Source organism: Oncorhynchus keta, chromosome 1 (genome assembly GCF_023373465.1).
Source record: "Oncorhynchus keta strain PuntledgeMale-10-30-2019 chromosome 1, Oket_V2, whole genome shotgun sequence".
Taxonomy (NCBI): domain Eukaryota; kingdom Metazoa; phylum Chordata; class Actinopteri; order Salmoniformes; family Salmonidae; genus Oncorhynchus; species Oncorhynchus keta.
The window spans coordinates 72576520-72604115 of NC_068421.1; the positions used below are offsets into that span (position 1 = coordinate 72576520).

Consider the following 27596-nt stretch of genomic DNA (forward strand, 5'->3'; position numbering starts at 1 on the left):
CCTGCACCTCTCTCCGGAGGTGTTATGTGTTCGTTGGTTTGGTCTGTATCTGTGTGCATTTTGTCTGTGTATAAAATTCAGCTTGACAACAGGTCATTTCATTTTTATAGAAAAAAACTCAAGAGGACATTACTTTCAATGCACCACTATGGCCAGGTCGCAGTTGCAAATGAGAACTTGTTCTCAACTAGCCTACCTGGTTAAATAAAGGTGAAATAAAAATGAACAAACCATTGCAAATATGTATATTTTATATTTTACTCATGCAGTTTCACTGATCCACAGTAAGTTTAAATCATATCTTTTAAAGTGTGTATATCATCAATAATTCAAAGATACTCTATATTCTATGTAATTCTTAAAGAATAATTATCGAAATATTCATAATCTGAAAGAATATTACAGTATATATAGAACATGACGTGCTGCAAAAGATGAATAAAATTCCCAGAAACTTATCAACTTCAAAATGAGTATATATTGAGAGGATAAATACACATGAACAAAAACAACACATTGTCTAATAAGAGTAATACAAGTATACACAGTACAAGGTCTTGTGGTATTTTGTTTTCTAAACTTAATCTTTTAACTTAAACTTTCACATGATTCACTATATCAATGGGAGACTGAAATTGAGTTACGCACATATATCTCAAGTTAGGACTTGAGGAATAATGGTTACTTGTGTTCTTCTAACTACTGGAGAAGTGTGTGTGTGTGTGTGTGTGTTTGTTTGTGTGTGTGCGTGTTTATACAACGGGTGGGTCTAATCCTGAATTCTGATTGGTTAAAACAGCAATCCAGCCGGTGTATATTCCACAAGTTACCACTGGCTAAATCTATGAACTTAAACTGCCTATTTACTTTGTTCCATCTGACTGCACAATCCACTGTCTCATCAGCCCAGCCAAGCAATTTATAAACTTCATCTCCACTATAAAAAAGCATCTAGATATTATCTCACATTTATTTTAGACTGAACATTTCATTTTCAACAGAGGAGATTTGTATAAACCTTGCAGCATGTCTCTCTGACATTTACAACATTGTTTCAATATTCAATAGTCTCATAGTAATGAACGTGTCGGGAGTCGGAACGAGACCGACAGGCAAGCTGCGTTTCTCAGCCAGTCGAAATCATGAATCAGCTGGCATAATTTTTATGGATATATACAAAGACATATCAATTGAAACAAGGTAAAACAAAATGAAGTGCAGCTAGTTTGCAGTCTTTCCAGCTTCAGTTTGAAGTGATTGCATTAGCTGTATTGTTGGCTAGCTCCTCTCAACGACTGTATCCTGACGAGTGAGCAGATGTTATATGCCAGGCGAAATTGCGCCTTACTAGCTCATTAATGTCACTAGAAAACAGCTTAAACAAATGCAAATGCTTGCTGTTGTTCTGGCTGCACTTTTTTGATGTGACTGTAAGTTAGCCGTAGTTTGCTAGCTAGCAAGCAAGGGATAAGAACGTTGCTCGCCAGTATGGCAATGGAATATTTAGAAGGAACGACTGTGTCGCCTCCATAGATACAGAACAAAAAATCTGAATGACTGGCAAACCGAACCGATAGAATGAACAACCAGCCAGCTTGGGTAGCAATCCTAGATTTGGGACAATATATTGTGGAAGGATGAAATAGTATGAATACATTTATCGAATGAATGTTTTTAATGAAAATACGTCAATCATTATTTGAATATGTTGCTAACCCGTTGTATAAAAGTGACTATGCCCAAGAAGCTGATGTTAGGGGATATATTGGCACGGTTTGCCGACCCTCGACTTTGTCTCTGGCCTAGCAACACCCGTGCCAATATATCCTCCAAACACTGGCTTCACGGCATTATCACTTAAGTGTGCGTATATGTATCTGCGGCTGCACGTGTGTGTTCTTCAGACAGAGTTCCGTTGGCAGGGTGTGTACTGCGTTTTGAGTAAGTCCTGGTAGATCTTGGAGCGGAGGAAGCGTGGGTAAGAGTCTTTCTCCATGAGGCTGTGGACTCTGGCCTGGACCTCGTTCAGACTGGAAGGAGTGGGCTCCTCAAGGCTCTGTCTCGTCACCTCCCGTGTACGGAAGTCTATGTTTACCTACATTGACCAAGGGAGTGCAAAATAAACATTAGATATCTGAATCATCTAAGTGTGTCAATGTTCTATGAAAAACAGTATCAAAAATTGAAGACAGTATCAAAATTACTTTTATTCCATATAATCAAAGTATGTGTATTCATGTGTACCTATGTGTAATATTACAGAGTTGTGGATTGTTACACATAGTAACTCCAGTTTAAAAACAAACACAACCCTTAGCATTGATACTTAAAGTAACTGTCCAGGGAAAACAAACTTTTAAAAGTTCATATTCTGTTAACTAGGACCCAAATGATGTTGATAACTCATCCTATACTTGTTTTTGTGGCCAAAGCGTGAATTGGGGAGAAAAAAAAGTTTAAAAAAATGCTTGCTATTTCCTGATGGAACATAGTGTCATGTTGGCTCATTGGCTGAGCTGGCCAATCAGCGGTCTACTCGCATGAACATGTTAAATGACCGGTATAACCATTCTGTTGGAGGATTAAATCTACACCGTTCCAACACAGAAAAGCTGCTTTATAACGTACTTTATGGTGACACGTTATTCCATATAGATGATTTACAGATAGTTTGTTGATAGTATGACTATGTTTTAATAAGCAATTGCCTGCAGAAGTTACAGTTAGGGTTATGTTTAAGAATAAGGTACAGTTAGTTAAAATGTTCCTGACAGTTATTGAACATTTATATTTGAGTCATTTAGTAGATGCTCTTATCCAGAGCGGATGCATATATTTTCATCATGGGAATTGAACACACAATCATGGTGTTACAAGTGCCATGTTGTACCAACTGAGCCATCTACTGAACATCTACAACAGCTGAACATCTACAAACCATCTAAAAGTCATCTACTTGGGACTGTTCCAATAAAGTGTTATCTACTTTAATACCCTGTTTTGGAAGGAAAACTATTTTACTCGTGTTGTAATTAATTATAGGTCATATTTCATAGAAATCTGGAAACACTGCACAGTCACAATATAACAGACAAAATGTGTATTTTGCATCATTAGCTGGTTGATCCAACACAAACCTCTCTGGGAGCCTTGACATCGATAAACTCATTGTAGATCTTGTTGGCTTTGGTCACCAGTTTAGCGGGAGTCTTGATTTTTTTATATTCCTCGCAGGCCATCCAGAACTCAATGTTCTCGTCGCTGAACTCCGTCTTGAGAAAAGCCCGGAAGGCAGCCAGGCCATCTACGACACAAAACATCCATCAGCCAGTTAGAGGGGCTAATGGACAGCAAGTGTGTGTGTGTCTGTGCGAGAGAGAAAGTGTGTGTGTCTTTACAAAGATCTATATCGTATCCCAGCACCTATTTCTGAACATGGGCCAGTTTTTTTGGAACTGATGTGTTTTTTTCCACAGAGAGCACCTGTAGTTCCCTTGATGCATATAATAACAGGGTTGATTATCATGCATTGATATTGTCTGAGATGAGGAGTGTTGTCACCTTAGTTCCTTTTTTTTTGTTTCTATTTTAGGCTGGTCGAGGCGTGGGGTGGGCATTCTACAGTATGTGTTGTTCTAGTTTTGGTTTTCTATGTGTTTGGCCTGGTATGGTTCTCAATCAGAGGCAGCTATCAATCGTTGTCTCTGATTGAGAACCATACTTAGGCAGCCTGTTTATCCCACTTGAGTTGTGGGTGATTGTTTTCTGTGTCTGTGTTTCCTCCATACAGAACATAATTTTGTATTTTCGTGTTCAGTGACTCTTCATAAAAAATGACAAACACTTTCATTCTCAGTACATTAAACAGCCCTGCGACTAGAACACAAAAATGTGTCCCACAACCTTCCAATTAACTTTTTGTCTTCATCAATCAAAGATGAGATCAATTTGTCTGACATCAATGAAAACATGGAGGGAGGTCTTGTTTCACAATCGGCCGTGTCATGATGACATGTTTTATCCATCCTCCCTCCCTCCCTCACTTGCTATTTTCTCTTGTCTGTATTTGCTTAACATTTGCCCAGCAGGAGCACCAGGAGAAGAGGCCATCAGGCCCAATCACCAACATTAGCCACACACTCTTACTAAACAATGGTTTTAGGAAGATCACCAGAAGGACACCTACTGCATGTAGCCTTGTCAACAGACATTGTTAAAAATAAAAATAGATCCCCGAGGCATTGAACCTTTCTTGGAGGAAGATTTTCTCTCGCTGCTTTATTTTTAATCAGCGTCTTTACGAATAGTCTGATGTGTTAATGAAGCCAAGGCCTTCTAATGTGTGAATGTAGGTCAGTGTACATTTCAAACCCTGAAAGGATTAAGTAATGTTTACATACACGTAAATGTTATAATTAAATATTGAAAAACATATACATGAATGTTGAATTGAGGCTTATTTAGTTCAGCATAAAATGGACTCCCATAGAAATGAGAAGCAGTCACAAACCACATCATCACAGATAGGTTGCCTAAGGTACCCAGCCAGAAGCAAAGGGCAACCAGATAAATAGGATTAGCTGTGATACAAATGGGCTGTGGTTATATGATCGGCCGGGTGAATGTGATAACTGTGTTCTCCTGTTAGATCCAATAAATGCTAAATCAGGAGGTGAGGACAGAGCCAATGTGGCCAAGGCATGGGAACAAATAGTACTGCTTCTGTTCCTCTTATGTGATTATAAAGTTGTGTGTGTGCGTGTGTCTTGATTCACTCCTTTATGTTTAGTGAAGCCGGATACTAAAGTATGTCTCTTTGCCCCCTTGTGTCTGAAGATACTATTTGTCATTTGAAGATACTATTTGCACCTGTACATACTGTACACAGCCCATCTGTAAATAGCCCACCCAACTATCTCATCCCCATATTGTTATTTTTTGCTCCTTTGCACCCCAGTATCTCTACTTGCACATTCATCTTCTGCACATCTATCACTCCAGTGTTTAATTGCCCAATTGTAATTATTTCGCCACTATGGCTTATTTATTGCCTTACCTCCCTAATCTTATTACATTTGCACACACTCTATGTAGACTTTTCTATTGTGTTATTGACTGTACGTTTGTGTTACCCCATGTGTAACTCTGTGTTGTTTGTGTCGCACTGCTTTGCTTTATCTTGGCCAGGACACAGTTGTAAATGAGAACTTGTTCTCAACTGGCCTTCCTGGTTAAATAAGGTGTGGATGCGACTTCAAACCATCAAGTTCACACCAATTTGTCTATGTTATACAAACTACACCACCTGTTAAACAGTTGGCAGTGGGGTCTACAGGATAATGTATACTATGCTTGATTAACTCATTACTTACAAATACTAACATGACACATGCACACATGTAATGTTTTTGCAAATGTCCATTAACATATGACTTGATTTGTGTCCATGTTTATATCTCCAGTTTGGACAACATATTTATTGACCTATTAGGTATCCTAACAAAGGAACAGCACAATAAGACAACAGAAAATGTAAGACATTTAGTTTGCTTTTCAGGAACACTGGAAGAACAAAGCCTGATATAATGATTATGAAGCCAGAATCAGTCAGTGGTTTAGAGGTAAACTTTTTCTAGTGCAAAACCTGCCCTGTGCATTGCTCAGCACAACATCCAGGTTCTGGTTTTGGAAGGAACAACTAGTAATATTCAAAAGCAGCTAGGTGGTGTTCATTGATGCACTACAAAATCAAAACAAATATAATACAACCAAAGTCTTCTGTGCAATGTAATTTCCCAATCCCTGTGGAGAGCCTAGTTATCACAGCTATTTCTGCATGTACATGTGTGTGTGTGTGTGCACGTGAACATCTGCATGTACATGTGTGTGTGTGTGTGCACGTGAACATCTGCATGTGTTTGGATGTGTGTATTTGTGTAATACACAGAGAAGGTCACAACCAAGAGTGTGTCTCATTGTGTGTTGTGGAGTGCTACACATCAATAACCAGACAGACAGGGGATGTTAAATAAGAAGGGTTTAGGGGAAGAGAAATGGGCTGATGTGGAAAGCCATCCTCAGATAGGGAACAGATAAACAATCTTCTTGTCAAAGGAAATACATAGGCAAGCATTTTGTCAAAGGGACAAACAGAAAGAGTACAGAATGGGACGGAGGAGAAAATGTCATCAGTACAGTTGCCTGGTTTGCTTCGAACACTTTGCTAACAATGACATGGACTCCCAGGTTGGTTGATAAAAGGTGAAATATTTATATCTAACTCTAAAGACAAGGTTCGACTGTTACTTTTTCATATAAAAGGGACTATCCTTTACATTTCACTTACACTTGTGCGATAGAAGAACATCGAAGGAATCTGCCCATCGAATGACCTCGTCTTTTGTCAGCCTGAAGGAAAGACATAGATACTGAGACACATGTTTTTAAATGTGTATGCAAATATGCAGTTGCAGGTTTTCAACACACAGATATTCACAGTTTTAAAGTAAAAAAAAAAAGACCCTACACCATCTATTGTGTAGTAGTCCTATTACATATCCCTAGTTTTGGGAGAAATAATATCTAAATACTATATGAATGGGAGAGACTGACACCATGCAATCGGATATAAAGGTCTACTTACTTTAGGCATCTGGTGGTCCTGTCTTGGGCAGGAGGCAGGAACTCAGTGAAGTCGGTGTAGGAGTCTGACTTATTGGACAGGCAGGCTAGTCTGGTCTTCATGGTTCTGCTCAAATGATGGGAAGAATAGAACACAAGCATTTAAGAAAGTACAGTACATTTCTCAATATTGATCACAACATCAAAACACATGATATCAGATGCAGATCACATTGATTGTCTTTTGATGTATACATTTCTCTTCACAGCTTTTTTCTACAGTAGCTAAAGACTGAGTTATTTCCATGTACACCTACAGCCTGCAGCTCTGAGCATAGTCTTCTCAGAAAGTGCTCGGATCCAACTGAGCCACACGGTTGTCCTGTGTGGCTCAGTTGGTAGAGCAAGGTGCTTGCAACGCCAGGGTTGTGGGTGCAATTCACATGGGGGACCAGAAGGAAAATGTATGCACTCACTGCAGTAAATAGCTCTGGATAAAAGTGTCTCCTAATGGATTAACAGGTAACAATGTTAACCTCCTGCCTATAGGCAGTATGCTAATGCATCAGTCATAAGCAAGGCCATGGTCTTCACTCAGTGTACTGACCCTTCGAATGACTGCATAAGAAAATTGATTCAGATGTTGGAGGAGGTGGAGAGCAGGTTCAGGATGTGCCTGATGAAGTTTGCTAAACATCACTTCACATTTGTTTAGTCTGCACCAACCTGATGACGCATGGTCATTTGCTTTCAACATTTTTCTGCTTACTCTCTGACACTACAGTACATATCACACAATCAATCTGATCAATGTTTTGTCTATGGTGTTTCATGCACTCCAGTTGTAGATATAATCAAAAGTGATGTTTAATATCATTACCTATTGGCCAGCTGCTGTAGGATTAGACAGATCAGACATACTGATGGGTCTGATAAGAGTCATTGCTCTAAATGCCCAGATAGACATTTACAGCAGGTGTAGCTCCATATGGAGCAGGCAACATACCCATCAGCTAGCCACTAGAGAACATCCAATCTGGGTAGTGAGCCACGAGATTCTCTACCATGCATCTAGTCCCCCTGATAACACACAGACCAAACAAACCAAGCACTGCAGTGAATACCTAATATGCTGGAATGGAATGAGTACTCCCATCAATAGTTGGTTACATAAGGGACACAATCTCCATCCCGCTGGTGGGTAAAGATGTTAGATTACTCACTGTTGCTTTGCCTTTTGGTTTTGTTAGAATGGTCAGTCAAGCTTCAGTAATCCAAGGACTCCTCTAAGATCACTGGTGGTTGCTGGAGTTCTTTGTTGAAGAGAAATAAAGTCATGCATTTTTATAGTGAACAACAGCAAGGTAGTTAGTGTAATTATTACTCCCATTGGTGCTCATTGTCCTAATGCCAGATGCCACCTGAAGTCCCACCACAATATCAACAAACTGATTGGGTCCCTAAAGCTTATCTTATTCAATAAGCTTGATCCCTAAAGGCCACTAGTTTCCAAAACAATTTGTGGTTAAGATGGTTCAGTTGGATGGAGCATGGTGCTGCTAGCAACACTGGGGTTGTTGGTTTGATTCCTGCATGTGCCACACATACTGAATACATGATGTGTAAACTCTAGGTCAATTTGGATGGAAGTGTCTGCAAAAATGTACTACATTACTGTATTTTAGAATCTATCTGAACAAACACTTCCTCTACAAACATTGATGGGTGTTGAAGGAGGCGATATGGTGGATTGCTTTTCCGTCTGCTGTAATTGGGAACATTGCATGAAACGTACCACTCGTGTTTCTAGAGAAAAGCACTTTACTGGAATTAATGGGCTTTCTTATCATGTACTCTTAAGATTCTACTCATAGATTCTATCTAGGCAGAGCTGATTTGTTATGATGCTCGGTGTGTGTTTATGTGTGTGGTGTGTCCGTTAGTCCTTGTATTTGTGTGTGTGTGGTAACTTGATGAAAAAGAAAGAGACTGGGTATACAGCTCTTCCAGGAGTCTCTTGAGAAAAATAATTGTTATTTGGAATCAAAATCAACAACAGGGAGATGTGGAATTGATTTCTAAACTTTTTAAGCATTTCATTTTTTCATTTTTCTGAAGATGTTCTGATGACAATGATATATCTTCTACAATATTTTGTTGTATTAGTCAGCCTAACACTGCAAATATTAACGTATGGGCATATATAGTTTTAGGCGTCAGTGATACGATTTCATTGAAGTATGGAGGTCACATGATGAAACTACAGTATATAAAACCAAATGATGTCACAAAGTGTGAATTTTGAACCCTTTTGAGAATAATGACATTAATAGCTGCTAGTTTTATGAGAAACTAATGATGCTCCAGTGATTACTGTGTCGTAGATTTTTGAAGATAACTGCAAACGAATTACCACAGATATATCACAAATATTAATGCATTTCAAGATGCATATCTTTTCCAGGTATCAATCTTTTTGGAATATATGTCTGCTAATTGCAGATTTCAAACCAGTCTGCAGTCTCTCTGCAGTGGAAAGCAGATCTGTGTTTTCCTGTTCTCTCTCTACTCTACTTAGCAGCAGGCGGAATCTTTTTTCGCCTACATGGGGTGGGTACACGTGCCTGCCTGCCTGCCTGCAGAGCTATTTATAAAGTTCTCTGACAAATCCATGCAGTCAGGGGGAAGCCACTTTATGTTTTATTCAGCCATGCAGCAAGCACAGACTCCTGGAGGGGCTGCTATAAAAAGGAGTCTGAATTTTAATGTGCCAGAAAAAATGGGGATGTCATGTTGCATCATGAATTTTGAACATGCCAACATTATCAATTCCTCTTCAAAGATGCCTGGTTGCTTTAAAGGGACCCTGAAAGTACTGAGTCTTGAAATTCCCTTTGATGTCATTTTGGTGCATTGCGTTTTTTCAACTTTTCCTTTGCCCTGGTTTTCTTGTTCTTAGTGTGGAGAATGTAGTTGAGAGTAGATCCTGGCATGTCCATCTGTCAAGCAAACATCACTCTCAGCAGCCATTTGGCAATGAACATGTATCACTTCAAATCAATCTATTACTTGTTGAAAAAAATTACCCAGCACAGTATAAAATCTGCATGAATAACAACAACCCTGAATTGTTGCAAGCAGTCTCTCACCTTGTAGAGTTTCCCTCTGTTGCTACAGTACAGTATTATCTATCCTAAATGTTGCATTAGAAATGAAGAAAAGCATTTCTTGCATGAAATATCCCAGTGTGTTTATTAGTTAAACAATGGGAACACTGAAGAACTCTGTGTCCTTTTTTGCACCCCCACTTTTTACCAGAGAATGATCATGATCCATTGGGTAAATTGTCATTTTGAATAATTAGTGGTGTTTTCAGCTAGTCGGTATTAAAATAGATATGCTAATTGTTTATATAGTATAATTAAAAATGGTATTTTGCACCACCGCCCCCGTCCTTCAAGATGAATGTTTTTGAACTCTGGAAAGTTTTGCTTCACACCCGCACGCCACTGTTTTGGTTCAGTGCATTTAGAAAGCACTAGTTGCACCACTGGTATTTCAAATGAAAAGGCACCTGCAAAATCAAATTGTTTATGTATTTTGTTGTGCTGTTGTTACATTTGTATCATTGTTTCATGTCAGATGGTGTTGGTCCAACGGTGTTGTTAAATATAATTTGAGATGAGGGCACCACAAGCAAATTCATTGTATCGTTTCACTTTGCCTATAACAACCATGATGCATGGTATTTCTGATTAGGCTTCGCTGTAGCGCAGGCTCTTTATTTTGTATTTTTTTATTTAAACTTTATTTAACCAGGTTGGCTAGTTGAGAACAAGTTCTCATTTACAACTGTGACCTGGCCAAGACAAAGCAAAGCAGTGCGACACAAACAACAACACAGAATAACACATGGAAAAACAAACATACAGCCAATAATACAACAGAAAAAGTCTATATACAGTGTATGCAAATGAGGTAGGGTAAGGGAGGTAAGGCAATGAATCGGCCACAGTGGCTAAATAATTACAATATAGCAATTAAACACTTGAGTCATAAAGGTGCAGAAGATGAGTGTGCAAGTAGAGATACTGGGGTGCAAGGGAGCAAAATAAATAAAATAAATAACAGTACGGGGATGTAGTTGGATGGGCTATTAACAGATCGGCTATGTTCAGGTGCAGTGATCTGTGAGTTGCTCTGACAGCTGGTGCTTAAAGCTAGTGAGGGAGATACGAGTCTCCAGCTTCAGCGATTTTTGCAGTTTGTTCCAGTCATTGGCAGCAGAGAACTGCAAGGAAAGGCTTTGGTGACCAAACGGAAGGCACTGTGATAGACTGCATCCATTTTCTGAGTAGAGTGTTGGAGGCTGTTTTGTAAATGACATGGCCGAAGTCAAGGATCGGTAGGATAGTAAATTTTACTAGGGTATGTTTGGGCAGCATGAGTGAAGGATGTTTTGGAAGCCGATTCTAGATTTAATTTTGTATTGGAGATGCTTAGTGTGAGTCTGGAAGGAGAGTTTACAGTCTAACCAGACACCTATGTATTTTTAGTTGTCCACATATTCTAAGTCAGAACCATCCAGAGCAGTGATGCTGGACAGGCGGGCAGGATTGGGCAGCGAACTGTTGAAGAGCATGCATTTAGTTTTACTTGCGTTTAAGAGCAGTTGGAGGCCACGGAAGGAGAGTTGTATGACATTGAAGCTCGTCTGGAGGTTAGTTAAAACATAGTGTCCAAAGAAGGGCCAGAAGTACACAGAGTGGTGTCGTCTGCGTAGAGGTGGATCAGAGAATCACCAGCAGCAAGAGCGACATCATTGATGTATACAGAGAAAAGAGTCGGCCTGAGGATTTAACCCCGTGGCACCCCACAGAGACTGCCAGAAGTCCGGACAACAGTTCCTCAGATTTTACACACTGAACTCTATCTGAGAGGTAGTGAAAACCAAGGCTGTTGAGTCTGCCGATAAGGATGTGGTGATTGACAGTGTCGAAAGCCTTGGCCAGGTCGATGAATACAGCTGCGCAGTATTGTCTCTTATCGATGGTGATTATGGTATTGTGTAGGACCTTGAGTGTGGATGAGGTGCACCCATGACCAGCTCGAAAACCAGATTGCATAGCGGAGAAGGTACGGTGGGATTCGAAATGGTCGGGGATCTGTTTGCTAACTTGATCTGTTTGTTAACTTGGCTTTCAAATAACTTAGAAAGGCAGGGTAGAATAGATATAGGTATGTAGTAGTTTGGGTCTAGAGTGTCTCCCCCTTTGAAGAGGGGGATGACTCCGGCAGCTTTCCAATCTTTGGGGATCTCCGATGATACAAAAGAGAGGTTGAACAGGCTAGTAATAGGGGTTGCAACAAATTCAGAGCAACATTTTTGAAAGCTAGAGCTCTGTAGACTTCCAAATGTTGCACCTTAGCAGAAAACTGCATGTCTGTCATGGATCAGGCTAAGACCAGGTGCAGACACAGGAGGGCGGATAAGTTTATAACAGTACAAGGGGCAGGCAATCGGTAGGTCAACGCAGGCAAAGAGTTGATATCCAAATCAGAGTCCGGCAGGTACAGGACGGCAGGCAGGACCAGGGTCAGGACAGGCAGAAAGGTCAGAATTGAGAAGACTAGTAAACACTAGACCGCAGGAAACACAGGAACACGCTGGTAGGACTTGATTGGACAAGACGAACTGGCAACAGACAAACAGGAAACACAGTGTCGAAAGCCTTGGCCAGGTCGATGAATACAGCTGCGCAGTATTGTCTCTTATCGATGGTGATTATGGTATTGTGTAGGACCTTGAGTGTGGATGAGGTGCACCCATGACCAGCTCGAAAACCAGATTGCATAGCGGAGAAGGTACGGTGGGATTCGAAATGGTCGGGGATCTGTTTGCTAACTTGATCTGTTTGTTAACTTGGCTTTCAAATAACTTAGAAAGGCAGGGTAGAATAGATATAGGTATGTAGTAGTTTGGGTCTAGAGTGTCTCCCCTTTGAAGAGGGGATGACTCCGGCAGCTTTCCAATCTTTGGGGATCTCCGATGATACAAAAGAGAGGTTGAACAGGCTAGTAATAGGGGTTGCAACAAATTCAGAGCAACATTTTGAAAGCTAGAGCTCTGTAGACTTCCAAATGTTGCACCTTAGCAGAAAACTGCATGTCTGTCATGGATCAGGCTAAGACCAGGTGCAGACACAGGAGGGCGGATAAGTTTATAACAGTACAAGGGGCAGGCAATCGGTAGGTCAACGCAGGCAAAGAGTTGATATCCAAATCAGAGTCCGGCAGGTACAGGACGGCAGGCAGGACCAGGGTCAGGACAGGCAGAAAGGTCAGAATTGAGAAGACTAGTAAACACTAGACCGCAGGAAACACAGGAACACGCTGGTAGGACTTGATTGGACAAGACGAACTGGCAACAGACAAACAGGAAACACAGGTATAAATACACATGATGTACTGGGAGACATCTGGTGGGGGTTGGACACAATCACAAGACAGGTGAAACAAATCAGGGTGTGACAGTACCCCCCTGCCACCACCAGGTGTCCTTCCCTGGGACAAGCCTGGTTGACCTGGGTGTCAACGGAGGAAGTCTGCCATGAGTGCTGGTCCAGGATATTCCTGGTTGTGATGCAGCACCTTTCCTCCGGGCCATAACCCTCCCAGTCAACCTGTTACATCTGCTCCTGCCACACCCTCTACTTCTCATCATGGACCTCCCTAACCTGCCACTAGTCCCCCAGTGCCCTCACTCTCTCCCTCTCTCTCTGTGTGTATGTGATTGTGTGAGGGGTGCTGCAACCTGTTCCACAGTCAAGAACCCTACAAATACTCAGCCCTGCCACTTCCACGCTGCCAAATCGTAGCCTCTACTCAGTCAGTCTGCATTTCTCACTGTTTGTGCCTGCATAGATCCTGTTGTGCTTGTTTGCCCTAGCCTCACGCTGCTTTTTCTCTCCACTACAGTCCCGTCTGCTCTGACTCTGGTACCTGACTCCAGTCCAGAGTCTCCTCAGTCCTGCTTCCCTGCCCTAGGTCCCTGCACTACTGCTTCATTGGATTCTGCTCCAGACCTGCTTTCTTGGTCCTAATCACCTTGCCCCCAGCCTCAGTCCGGTTTCCCTACTACCCGGCCAAGATTTCCCTGGACTGCACCCCATCTCCTCTCCCACTTTTCAATAAATACATTGGTTACCTATCCTTATCTCCTCGTCTGAGTCTGCATTTGAGTTCACCTGCTCCACCCCGCATAACACAACCAGGTACTGGAATCCCCTGCTTGGAGTTTGAACACTCAGGTGGTGCCTCACCGTGTACGCCGAATAGCTGTCGATGAGACTGGGGAGATGGGTGGGCCTGGAAACAGGAGACAAAGGGCTGTGAGAAAGGGGTATAATTCTAGATACATGGAAAGTTTAACATATACGGAGGGTGCGGGGCAACAGAAGATGAACAGCAGAGGGGCTAAGGACCTTAGAGATGGGGAAGGGCCAATTAAACAGGTGGAAAGTTTGCGGGACTCCACCTGGAAGGGCAGATCCCAAGTGGAAAGCTATGCCCTCTACCCAAGACAGTAGCAGGGATCAGGGGTCTGGTGTCGTTCCACCTGTCGTCAATACCTGGAGGTGGTCTTGACAAGAGCGGCCCAGGCTCTCTTCCAGGTACGGTGACAGCGACAGACAAACATCTGGGCAGAAGGTATGCTGACCTCTTCCTACTTCTCCGGGAAGGCTGATATCCCAGGGAACACTCAATAGGTGAAAGACCAGTAGCAGAACAGGGAAGGGTGTTGTGGGCTCCAGGTGGGTGGAATTGGTGGAGACGAGGCAATGAAGAGTCGTCTCCAGGTCCTGACTGGCTCGCTCTGACTGGCTGTTAGACAGGGGATCAAAACCAGAGGACAAGCTGGCCAATGACTCAATGAGGGTGCAGAAAGCCTTTTAGAATCGGGATGAAAGCTGAGGACCACGATCAGAGACCATGTCAACCAGAAGTCCGTGGATCCAGGAAGATGTGTAGCACCATGAGCTGGGCCACCCTTAGCTGAGGGAAACTTAGGAAGGTGGATAAAATGGGCAGATTTGGAAAACCTATCCACCACCGTAAGGATGGTGGTGTTGCCATCTGATGGAGGGAGACCCATGATGAAGTCCAAGGATATCTGGGACCAGGGGTGGTGAGGAACAGGGAGCGGTTGAAGGAGGTCAGCCGGAGCTTGCCGCAGTGTCTTGTTCTGCGCACACACAGTTCAGGCGGCAACGAATGCGGAGACATCAGAAACCATGGTGAGCAACCAAAAAGGTTGTTGGATAAAAGCCAAGGTCTGACGTGAGCCAGGGTGACAGGTGAGTCTCGAGGAATGTGCCCATTTCAGGACTGGAGCACGGACAGAGTCCGGGACAAACATCCGGTTTTAACGGGCCCCCGCCTTCCCCTGGGGTCCAATTGGGAACACTGTGCCTTGCAGACCATACTCTCTATTCCCCAGATGATTGCAGCCGGTAGAAAAGAAGTAGGGTGGATGGTCTTGGGGTCTGATGGTGTAGTAGCAGGGCTGTACAGATGTGAGAGTGCGTCAGGATTCACATTCTTGGACCGCGGGCGGTAGGAGATAGTGAAATGGAAATGAGTGAATAACAGGGCCCGTCTTTGCTGAGTTGAGGCGCTTGGCAGTGCAGAGATATTAAAGGTTCTTATGGTCCGTCCACACAAAGAATGAATGTTCCACCCCTTCTAGTTCCTCTCAGCGGGGTTAAGACGATGGGAAAGGAAGGCGCAGTGATGCAGCTTCTGGTCCTGGGCAGAACGCTAGGAAAGGACAGCCCACACTCTGACGTCCGAGGCGTCGACCTCCATCACGAACTGACGGGATGGATCCGGATGGATTAAGATGGGGCTGTAGTGAATTGCTGCTTGAGGTCTGAGAATGCCCGGTCATCTGCTGGAGACCATATGAACATAACCTTGGGAGAGGTGAGTGCAGAGAGGGGGGAAGCAAGGTTGCTTAAACCCAGGACAAAACAACAGTATAAATTAGCGAACCTCAGGAAACGTTGCAGCTGCACTCTGGATGTGGGTTGAGGTCAATCCACCATCGCTATCACCTTGTCAGGGTCCATCTGAATTTTCTCTGCAGCGATGACATATCCTAGGAAGGAGATGGTGGAGTGATGGAACTCACATTTCTCCTCTTTCATGAAAAGCTGGTTCTCCAGGATACGCTGGAGGACATGGAGGACATGCTCTTGAGCTGACTGGGAATAAATGAGGATGTCATCGAGGTAGACAAACACAAATCGGTTAAACATATCACTGAACACATCATTGACCAGGGCCTGGAACAGTACGAATGTTATCACCATTGTCATCGTAGTGCCTGCTATCCGTATTAAAGGCTGTTTTCCACTCGTCTCCTTCCCATATCCGAACCAAATGGTAGGTGTTCAGAAGATCCAACTTGGAGGAGATGACCGCTCCCTGGAGAGGCTCGAAAGCCAAAGAGATGAGTGGTAACGGGTAACGTTTTTTAACCTTAATGTCATTAAGATCCCGGAAGTCAATACATGGATTCATGGTTTTGTCCTTCTTCTCCACGAAGAAGAACCCGGCACCGGTTGGGGAGGCAGATTTCCACATGATCCCTGATGCGAGAGAGCCCTCAATGTACCCTTCCATTGCTTTGGTCTCCAGACCCAACCGAGAATAAAGTCGCCCCAGAGGCGGTACGGTGACCAGAGGAAGGTCGATAGCACAGTCGTAGCACGGTCGATGTGGAGGAAGAGATGTGATATGGGCAGAAATGAAAACCTCCCTAAGTCCTGGTACTCTGCGGGAACGGGGGAGAGATCTGAGACTTTACCCAAGCTTGCAGGAAGACGTCCTGGGGCAGGTTTCGCTGACTTCAGACAATATGCATGGCAAAATGGACTCCAAACCACAATGGAACCCGTAGCCCAGTCGATTAGGGGGTTGTGCCTTTGGAGCCATGAAAACCCCATAGATTCACTGCATAGATTTACTGTGGTTGTCTGACACGCAGGTTGATAGGAACAGAATTGTGGGTGACTCTGCCAATAGAGCGACCATCCAGCGCTCTGACGTCCATCGGGAATGAAAGGGGTTGAGTGGAGATGCCCAGCTCCGACACCAGGGTAGTGTCTATAAAGCTCTCGTGAGCACCCGGACGGATTTGGACTGATCTCCCCACAACAGGGTAGCATAGAGGGGCTTTCGAGTAGTGAGCGATTGGAAAATCCCCATACGGCTCACCAGTGTACTTATACCTACTGATGAGCCTGGCCTTTTAATGGGCAGGTAGATAAGAAATGTCCCAAAGCTCCATAATACAGACAGCTCTTGGTGTTCCATCTGTGTAAGCGCTCAACATGAGACAATCTATCCCTGCCCAGATGCATGGGCTCCGGAGGAGGCGGGTCGACAGCCCTCTGGAATTTCCAAGGGAACTTGGAAAGGGATTCCTTGGAGGCGAGGTGAAATTCGAGGACGAGCAAGGGCAAAAAGGAACAGACCCCTTTCCCTCCTATGTTCCCGTGGGGCGGCAGCGTAGCCTAGTGGTTAGAGCGTTGGACTAGTAACCGGAAGGTTGCGAGTTCAAACCCCCGAGCTGACAAGGTACAAAACTGTCGTTCTGCCCCTGAACAGGCAGTTAACCCACTGTTCCCAGGCCGTCATTGAAAATAAGAATGTGTTCTTAACTGACTTGCCTGGTTAAATAAAGGTAAAAAAATAAATAAATAAATAAATAAATAAAATCCACCCATCGATCCGGACGGTCAAGGCAATGAAGAAGTCAAGGTCCATGGGCAGTTTCCGGGCTGCAAGCTTGTCTTTAATCACCTCCGATAATCCGTGAATAAACGTGTTGAACAGGGCTTCCAGGTTCCAGGCACTCTCAGACCCCCACGTGCAAAACTCCACCGCGTAGTCTGCCACACTACGGGAGTCTTGACGTAGTTGGAGCAGCTTACGTGTGACATCTGCTCCTGCCACGCCCTCTAGTTCTCATCCTGTGTCTCCATAACCTGCCGCCACTCCCCCAGTGCTCTCTCCCTCTCTCTCTCTCTGTCTGTGTGTGTGTATGTGATTGTGTGAGTGGAGACAGGTGTGTTGGAGGCAGAGCAGATCCCCACCAGCTGCAACCTGTTCCATAGTCAAGGTCTTTACAAATACTCAGCCCTGCCACTTCCACACTGCCAGTTCATAGCCTCTGCTCAGTCAGTCTGTGTTTCAAGTCATTTGTTCCTGCATAGATCTTATTATCCTATATGCCTGTTTCCCCTAGACTGACGCTGCTTTTCTCTCAACTACAGTTCCGTCCGTACACTCTGGTCCGTGTCTCCAGGCCCGGACCCCCGCTCTACTCCATCTACTGCATCTTTGCATTCCACTCCGGACCTGCTTACCCTGCCCCTACTTCCCTTTCCCCAGCCTCAGCCTCAGTTCCTGGTTCCCTGCTACCCACCCGAGCTTCCCCTGGCCTGTACCCCCCCACACTTTTCAATAAATACCTTAGTTACCTTATTTCTGTCTCCAAGGTCTGAGTCTGCACTTGGGTTCACCTGCTCCTCCAAGCGTATCATTACGAGCAGTCTCTTTCGGACAATGGAGAATTTAACACTTTTCGTACTTCTGCCACAAACTCCTCCAGACTGAGGCAAATGGTGGACTGTTGCTCCCACACCACCGTAGCCCAGGCGAGTGCCCTCTCAGACATCAGCGTTATCACGTACTCTATCTTTGAGCGGCTTGAGGGGAATGAAAAAGGCTGCAGCTTGAAGATGAGGGAGCACTGGGACAGAAACGACTGGCAGGTTCCAGAAGCTCCAGTGTGAGAAATAATCAGTATTCCTATATGAATAAATCTTTGATATAACCCCCGCCCCCAAAAGCTGTTTACAGGCATCTAACACCATTGTGCATTTTTGCTATCTATTTTCCCAACTTCAATATGTTAAATCTCATTGTTAAAATGTTTTCATTCAGTTTCAAAGTAACAGTCTTGGCTGAGCCTCATTTGCAAACGCAGCAGCATAGCTGTGTCTCTGATCAAATGGAAAAGCGCAGAATATTTGAGTCTTGATTAAACAGCTCTGCTTAGCCATTTCTAACCTTGTTGCATCAAATATGTATGCTGCTAAGACAAGTTCATTTTTAACATTGTCATGGTGACAGCGCTTCAGACAACAGCGTCAATTAAAGTCTATGTTGGAGGAAAAGCCGAACGGTCAATTAATATGCTTGCTGAGATAACACTTTTGCTTTCCTCATAGTTTTTATTATTAGTCTGTTTCTTCATGATTTGTTGTCAAATATGTAACCTACTCACTGTGGTTGCTGTTCAAAATGCTACTATTAAACAGAATTACCATTTTATTGTCTCTCATCTTAAAAAGGCAAGATTCTCAAGGTAGACTTACAGTAGAAGATTTGTTCAAAATGTGTGGTTTTAAAAACCAAAACGCAATTACATTATGTATGCAGCGCTGTTCTTTGTTCCATTCATCAAATTTGGCCTACATAATAAAAAAAAATATGCAGGCTGTATATGAGTAGCTTGCACATTTTCTTGGGTATGAAGTAGTCTTTGAAATAAAGTGTTGGAGACACCTACTCCAAGCCAAACTATGCAACTATGACTCATATTAACAGAGCTACATTTGATTCTTTCTATTGCAGATTCAGGGCCATAATTTATGGATATACAGTGTGTTGGGAAAGTATTTAGATCCCTTGACTTTCTCCACGTTTTGATACTATATAGCATTATTCTAAACGTTTTTCCTCGTCAATCTATTCACAATACCCCATAATGAAAACTCTAAAACTTAAAAAAAAACGTTTTTTCAAATGTACAAAAAAAATTGAGCTCAAAAAAAATTGAGCTCAGGTGGATCCAGTTTCCATTGATCATCCTTGAGATGTCTGACCAATCGGATTTCATGCTTCAAGATTGCTTCGATCACGTGGACTGGGATATGTTCCGCATAGGGCCGAACAATAACATTGATGAATACGCTGATTCGGTGAGCGAGTTTATTAGCAAGTGCATCAGTGATGTTGTACTCACAGCGTCTATTTAAACCTTCCCCAACCAGAAATCGTGGCTAGATGGCAGGATTCGCGCAAAACTAAAAGCACGAACCACTGCTTGAATTAGGGCAAGGTGACCAGAAACATGATCGAATACAAACAGTGTAGCTTTTCCCTCCACATGGCAATCAAACAAGCTAACCATCAGTATAGAGACAAAGTAGAGTCGCAATTCAACGGTTCAGACACAAGAGGTATGTGGCAGGGTCTACAGTCAATCAAGGACTACAAAGGACAACCAGCCCTGTCGTGGACCACGATGTCTTGCTCCCAGACAAATGAAACAACTTCTTTGCTCACTTTGAGGACAATACAGAGCCACTGACACGGCCCGCTACCAAAACCTGCGGGTTCTCCTTCACTGCAGCTAATGTGAGTAAAACATTTGAATGTGTTAACCCTCGCAAGCCTGCTTGCCCAGACTGCATCCCCAGCTGTGTCCTCAAAGCATGCACAGAATAGCTGGCAGGTGTGTTTACGGACATACTCAATCAATCCTTATCCAGTCTACTGTTTCCACATGCTTCAAGAGGGCCACCATTGTTCCTGTTCCCAAGAAAGCTAAGGTAACTGAGCTAAATGACTATCGCCCTGTAGCACTCACTTCCGTCATCATGAAGTGCTTTGAGAGACTAGTCAAGGACCATATCATCTCCACCCTACCTGACACCCTAGACCCACGCAATCGCAATCACACTGCACACTGCCCTAACCCATCTGGACAAGAAGAATACCTATGTAAGAATGCTGTTCATCGGCTACAGCTCAGCATTTAACACCATAATACCCTCCAAACTCGTCATTAACTTCTTTGGGATAGGCGGAACGGTAACTCCCACCTGGCCAGCATCCGGTGAAATGTCAGAGCGCCAAATTCAAATTAAATTACTATACATTTTTAACTTTCATGAAAACACAAGTGCAATACATCAGAATAAAGCTTAACTTGTTGTTAATCCAGCTAAGGTGTCAGATTTCAAAAAGGCTTTACGGCGAAAGCAAACCATGCGATTATCTGAGGACAGCATCCAGCACACAAATGCATCACAAATCATTTTCAACCAGGGAGTTGCGACACGAAAGTCAGAAATAGTGTAACCTTTGAAAAAAGGTTTACCTTTGAAGAAAATGCCTTACCTTTGAAGATCTTCTTCTGTTGGCAGAAGGTCTCAGTTACATTAAAACGGTCCTTTTGTTCGATAAATTCCTTCTTTATATCCATAAAAACTCAGTTTAGCTGGCGCGCTTCAGTCAATAATTCACTCGGTTTCCCTTCATCAAAATACATTCAAAATTAATCCCAAACGTTACCAATAAACTTATCCAAACAAGTCCATCAACGTTTATAATCAATCCTTAGGTACCCTAATACGCAAATAAACAATAACATTTAATACGGAGAATTGTTATTGTCTTTACCGGAGATAAACAAGAAGAACACGCTCTCTTTGCCATGCGCTTGGCCGAAATGGGAGCCACTTAGAAAACTACAACTTGGATAAAAGTAGAGACTCAGAGCTAGACAATTCTGTATCATACACTACAGTTGAGGAACAATGGCAAGGTAATTCTGCTTTGAAAGTTGGAAAACTTGTAACCTCACTTTTGAGAAAATGGCACTTGAATGTTTTGGTACACCCATTCAGCATAGTTCACACCCTCATAATTTTTAGCCCCATTGATCTCTTTAAGGATTCACATGTAAGGCCATGTACTAAACAAACAAAAAAATCAAGACTAAAGGCTGGTTTATACTACTGGTGTGTTCATAAATTTAGTCTGGAGTGCCAGAGTGTGCTCTGGGTGTTCATAAACTCAGTGTTGTCAGATTTTCAGTTCATAAAGACAGAACATTTCTCTCTTGGAGCATTCAGAGTGCACACTGGATGCGCTGGCTGAGGAGTAGGGTTTATCTGAGCGTTTTGACATAAAAACAGCAGTCAAGCACCTAAGCTAACTGGCTAACGTTGGGTAGCTTGCTAGCTACTTCCAGACACAAATGAGAGAACAGCTCACCCTGACCATTTTACTCGCCCTAGCAGAGCTGGTTAGGCTGCTTTTATGTTATCCAGAGTGTTGGTGACTGCAACTGTGCTGCTGGCAACAATGTAATTACTCTTTTTTGGCAACGTTTACTGACACAGGTATTGAGCATTCGTAAATTCGTCAGTTATTCTTGCACAGTCAGATGAGAGTGATCTGAAATCAGAGTAGACAGCCAGAGCAGAGGTTGTCGCAGTGACATCATGAACATTCAACTGAAATGATTACTTGCATAGTGTATTTTGTTTAGACATGTAGCAAGTTAGCGAAACAATGAACCATAATCCCAACGCATAGCATTTACCACACTGCATAAATCTGCAGGTAGCTAACCAACCAGGTGCAATGTTAGCTAGCTAACATTAGGCTATAACTAGCAATGCAAATGGCTCTCAGATACGAATAATATTACTACACAGATCATACATATAACGTTAGCTAGCATTTTAACTTGAAATGAAAACAACTTTCTGGCAAAATTAGAAATGTGTAATATTTGAAAATGTAGCTAACTAGACTATCTTACCCATATACATGGATGGATGCTTCTCCCTCTCTGTCATGGATGTCATTGTTGCCCTTAGTTTGAAGATGTAATCTGGAGACAGATGTTTTATACAAGAGCCTTCTGTGCGTTCCCTTTTCGACTCTGTCTGCATATTTGCAATCACACGCCATAAATGTCTCAATCTCCTTACTGTAACGACGTTCTTCGTTTGTCAAAAGAGAGTCGGACTGAAATGCAGCGTGGTGGTTACTCATGATCTTTAATGAAGGATCGCGATACATGAAATAACTAAACAAATACAAAAACAACAAACGGAACGTGAAACCTAATTACAGCCTATCTGGTAAACTACACAGAGACAGGAACAATCACCCACGAAATACACAGTGAAAACCCGGCTACCTAAATACGGTTCCCAATCAGAGACAACGAGAATCACCTGACTCTGATTGAGAACCGCCTCAGGCAGCCAAGCCTATACAACACCCCTACTCAGCCGCAATCCCAAATACTACAAACCCCAATACGAAAATACAATATATAAACCCATGTCACACCCTGGCCTGACCAAATATATAACGAAAACACAAAATACAATGACCAAGGCGTGACACTTACCTATCATACTCTAATTCCACTGATTTCAAAACTCCGTCCTCCAAAAAGTGGAGAGCAAAACTTATGTAGTTCTACCAAGTGATATCTTCCAAAAAAGTCTCGTTAGAAAGGGTTACATGGCAGACCAATCTGAACTCATCTCTCGGCATGTCCAGCCCACTCATTTTCTCAGCCATCATGGCTAGCTTGAAGGTTCCTTCTTTTTTCCGAGGCAAACACAACTACGGTTGTAATTTAACCATCTTATTGGAATTTACAAATGGCATACAAGTTTGTTATTTAGGCAGATGAAAGTTCACATGTTCCAGAAGGCATTTCTGCATGGTGGCTCTCCTGTGAAGTAGTGAGCCGCGACATACCCATAGTTTCCCAAGAATTGCAGGAAATGCAAAAAACTAAAAATCCCCTGAGAACCCCCTCTCTTTTTGCACTTCCACTTTCAGACACATTCAGACGCCTATGTTTGTGTGTGCACTTGCACCTGCGTGCATTTGGCTTCCCTCTATGTCCCTGTCTGAAGGAAAAGTGCCTCCAGCGGAAGCCGTGCTGCCCACAGACAGTGTGTCAGGCCATCTGATGTGTAGCCTCCGGCGGGAGGACCGTTTGGGTAATTTCTGGTCTTACAGACCTATGCTGCTCTCCTTTCTCTGTTTCAGCCTGGAGACTGTCTGTCTGTCTAATGTCCACTGTGTCTATGAGGGGAAAACCTGACTCCGCTTGAAATGATTCCGTCGCTCTCTCTGTACCCCCTCTCCATCTCTCCCTCCATCAGTCTTTTCCTCTTTCTCCATCCCTTCCTCCCTGCCCCTCTCTATCTCTTCTTCCCTCCCTGTTTGTTTACCTGTAGCCACTGCCAACAGCTACCCTCCAACATTGTTATGTGGACCTCCAGCTATCATGATTTATCCACAGAGGCATTGACCTTACCCACTCAGGTAAAAAATAGCCCTGTTGTCTGTTCTGCAGCTAGCAGTCTCACTGATGTCCTTGCCTCATGCCAGCTTAGCACTTAGCCTACACTTGTTATCTAAACACTCTCATAGAGTAGGCTTAATCCTGATGAACACATCAGCCCTGATTTATGGCTCATCTAGAGAGGCATGGGGTAAAGCCAGGACAGAAGCCTCTCAGTCTCAGCTCATCAAACGAATAAAGTCTATCTATTTTTACTCTTTGCTCTCTTCAGGTACATTGATGTACAGTCCTGTCAATGTCACTTTGTTCCCCCACAGTGGTAATTTGCTTCTGATTGATTTTAATAGTTACTGCTGCCCAGTAGGCTACAATAAACTCTAAGGCACTCTAAACCAGGACAAATAAGTATGAGTAAAACACACACACATGCATGTGCACCTGCGCATCTCTTGCTAGCACGCACACACACACGCACACGCACACATGGAGGTGGAAGTTGAGGATTGAGGTATAAGACACAAGGTTTGTGATGACCCTGAGATTGGCCATACCCATCCAGCCCTGAGTGATGAGGATATTACTATTTAAAATAAATATATGCACAGAGTGTTCACAGTAATTGGGACATTCTGCAGAGCATCAGATAATAAGCTTTTGTTTTTGTCTCTGTTTTAGAATCATTGTATGTTTTACAAAAAAACTTGTTAAGCATTTTGGCACATCAAAAAAGATATACCTAACAAAAATATAAATGCAACATGCATCAATTTCAACGATTTTAATGAGTTACAGTTCATATAAGGAAATCAATCAATTGATATAAATAAATTAGGCCCTAATCAATTGATTTCACATTACTGGTGCAGCCACTAGGGAGCCAGGCCCACCCACTGGGGAGCCAGGCCCACCCAATGGGGAGTCAAGTCCAGCCAATCAGGATGAGTTTTTCCCCACAAAAGGGCATTATTACAGACAGAAATACTCCTCACCAGCTGTCCGGGTAGCTGGTATCAGAAGATCCTGCAGGTGAAGAAGCCAGATGTGGAGGTCCTGGGCTGGCGTGGTTACACTTGGTCTGCGGTTATGATGTCAGATGGACGTACTGCCAAATTCTCTAAAATGACGTTGGAGGTGGCTTATGGTAGAGAAACTACATAAAATTCTCTGCCAACAGCTCGTGTGGACATTCCTGCAGACAGCATGCCAATTGCACGCTCGGTTAATACTTGAGACATCCGTGGCATTGTGTTTTGTGACAAAACGGCACATTTTAGAGTGCATTTTTATTGTCCCCAGCACAAGGTGTACCTGTGTAATGATCATACTTTTTAATCAGCTTCTTGATATGCCACACCTGTCAGGTGGATGGATTATCTTGGAAAATGAGAAATACTCACTAACAGGGATGTAAACTAATTTGTGCACAACATTTGAGAGGAATCTGTTTTTTTTTTGTGCAAAATGAAAATTTCTGAGATCATATATTTCAGCTCATGAAATATGGGACTAACACTTTACAAGTTGCTTTTATATCTTTGTTCAGTGTATGTGTGTGTTTTGGGGTCTGGATTCATGCTCTATGTGGCGATAATAACCACTAGTATAATGATTATCAAGTCGGACCAATGCTCTTCTGTTGGAATGATGCTCTTAATCCTGACTTTAGCATTTTATGTCATCAATTTATTTGGGGGATTAGGTTTGCAGACCACTCCATCCAGAAAGTATACATTTGACAGCTCATTATGTTTAAAACCTTCACAGTTGCTCACCATCTGTAGGGTCAGTTGTTTTAAAAGTATTGTAGCTGCATCTATGTTTAGGCAGCTGTTTGCTCTTTTAAACCCATCCTTGAATGTAGACTTTCATATAGTGTTTCTGTGTTGAGAGTGGCCACACAGAATCTTTGTTGGATTAGGGGCAGGTGCTTGTGTGATATATGCAGGAGAGGGAGGAGTACTGAGATAAGGGAAGAGGGAGGGGTAAGGGAAGAGGGAGGAATGGAGAGATGGAAGAGAGGGAGGGAAGAATAAAGGGAGAGATGTTGATTCTCTCTATACACAAGGATGAGACAGTTAGGTCCATAATTATTGCCACCCTTGATAAAGTTGACCAAAAAAGACTGTAACATAAATAAATCATATATTGAGCTATATTATTGTATGCTCAAAAATGCGGAAATGTATATTATTTCATACTAATACAATTGCTCAGCGAAAGAGCTAATGTTTAACAAGTAATGAATTCAATTTTTTTAAAGATATGGGTAAAAGTGATTATCACCACTGTTTTAATTCTATTGCGCCCTAAAACTCAACTCTGGACCTTGAAGCAAGTTCCCCTGCATTTTTTCATTGTTCCCCTCTAATCAGGGACTGATTTATACCTGAGACACCAGGTGGGTGTCTTTTTCTGAAATATTTCATGAAATTGGAGAACATGTTGGGTGGGATCATAGAACATTCCTCCATGCAGAATGTTTCCAGATATGGAAATGGGGTTCAAGTCCGGAGACAGAGATGGCCATTGAAAAATGTCAGTTTTGTGGTCCACTAAACATTTCGATGTGGACTTTGCTTAGTGCGTGGAGTTATTCTCTTGCTGAAAGATCCACATAATTTTGACCCCTATCTTTTTAATATATATTTTTAATGACTTAAACATTATCTCTTTCTCTGAGCAATTGCATTAGTATATAAAGTAACATCAATTAGCATTGTTTTTGCATGCAACATAGCTCAGTATTTGTAATATTACTTTTATGCAGTCATTTTTGCATCTTTATCAACATTGCAAAAATGATTGACCTAACTGTAGATGCTTGTGTGAGAAACTGAAAGGAAGAGGGATACCTATTGAGAGAGAAGATAAGGGAGGAAGGAGAAGAAAAATAAACAGGAAGGAAGAGTTGCTTAGACTTTCTGAGTAGGGGGATGAAAAATCTGAGGGAGAGAGAAAGGGAGAGAGAGAGAGAGGTGTGAAACATGTAGGTTGGATGTGTGGGTGCTTCAAAGCCGCCTCTCTCCATCTGTGACTCCTTCACTGTTTGACATTACACACACACACACACACACACACACACACACACACACACACACACACACACACACACACACACACACACACACACACACACACACACACACACACACACACACACACACACACACACACACACACACATTTCAAAACTTGTAAACAGTGCACTGCTGTAGTAAATAATCAATAACCAATTTTACCTAACTAGTAGCAAACACACTCTCCACTTACGTCTCTCACGGTATGTATTTTCCAGATGATGACAGTTGCCTGTCCTGTAAACAAACAGTCTCCATCTTTTATATTCTGATGTCAGTCAAGATCAGACAGACATACAGTACATTAAAACAGCAGATGTACATAACGGCAGCCTGCCTCCCATCCCTTATCCATAGTGGACTTACTTACGTAATGAAACTATCTACTAGCCAGATGAATATGGATGATGCTTTACCTTAGCCCTGTTGTGTATGAGATAAGCGCAGGTGGACACTCTCTCTCTCTCTACCTCCCCAGCGTACGTTTGAGAAGAATAAGCCGATGTTCATCCAACGTTGGTGTGTGTGTGACTGTGTGTGCAGATGTCGGCGATGGCACTCCTCTTGAGTGGCGATATCTCTGCTGTTACTGTTACAGTTGCAGTGATGAGTAGGAGGCTAGGAGCCACACAGCATGCTCATCGGTTTGAAAACATTGGAGAAAGAGAAACAGAGACAGGCGTATGGAGAGG

At 42.8% G+C, this 27596-nt stretch overlaps 2 protein-coding genes across 5 annotated transcripts in view; both read right to left on the reverse strand.

Annotated features, from left to right (window-relative positions):
- uchl5 (ubiquitin carboxyl-terminal hydrolase L5) overlaps positions 1–27596 on the reverse strand; it is a 1000928-nt gene that overhangs the window by 66012 nt on the left and 907320 nt on the right. The window lies entirely within an intron of this gene.
- On the reverse strand, positions 953–27573 carry rgs8 (regulator of G protein signaling 8). 4 transcript variants are annotated; one of them, XM_035784925.2, is made up of 7 exons: positions 27321–27573; positions 7845–7934; positions 7628–7701; positions 6644–6748; positions 6347–6408; positions 3138–3304; positions 953–2095 (listed from the first exon to the last, which is right to left on the reverse strand). In XM_035784925.2, the coding sequence occupies exons 4-7, from the start codon at positions 6742–6744 to the stop codon at positions 1901–1903; spliced, it is 525 nt and encodes a 174-aa protein (XP_035640818.1). In that variant the 5' UTR covers positions 6745–6748; positions 7628–7701; positions 7845–7934; positions 27321–27573; the 3' UTR covers positions 953–1900. The 4 variants fall into 4 exon arrangements, with proteins under 4 accessions (XP_035640818.1, XP_035640808.1, XP_035640799.1 ...); XM_035784915.2 differs by lacking the exon at positions 7628–7701 and adding an exon at positions 27098–27141; XM_035784906.2 differs by lacking the exon at positions 7628–7701.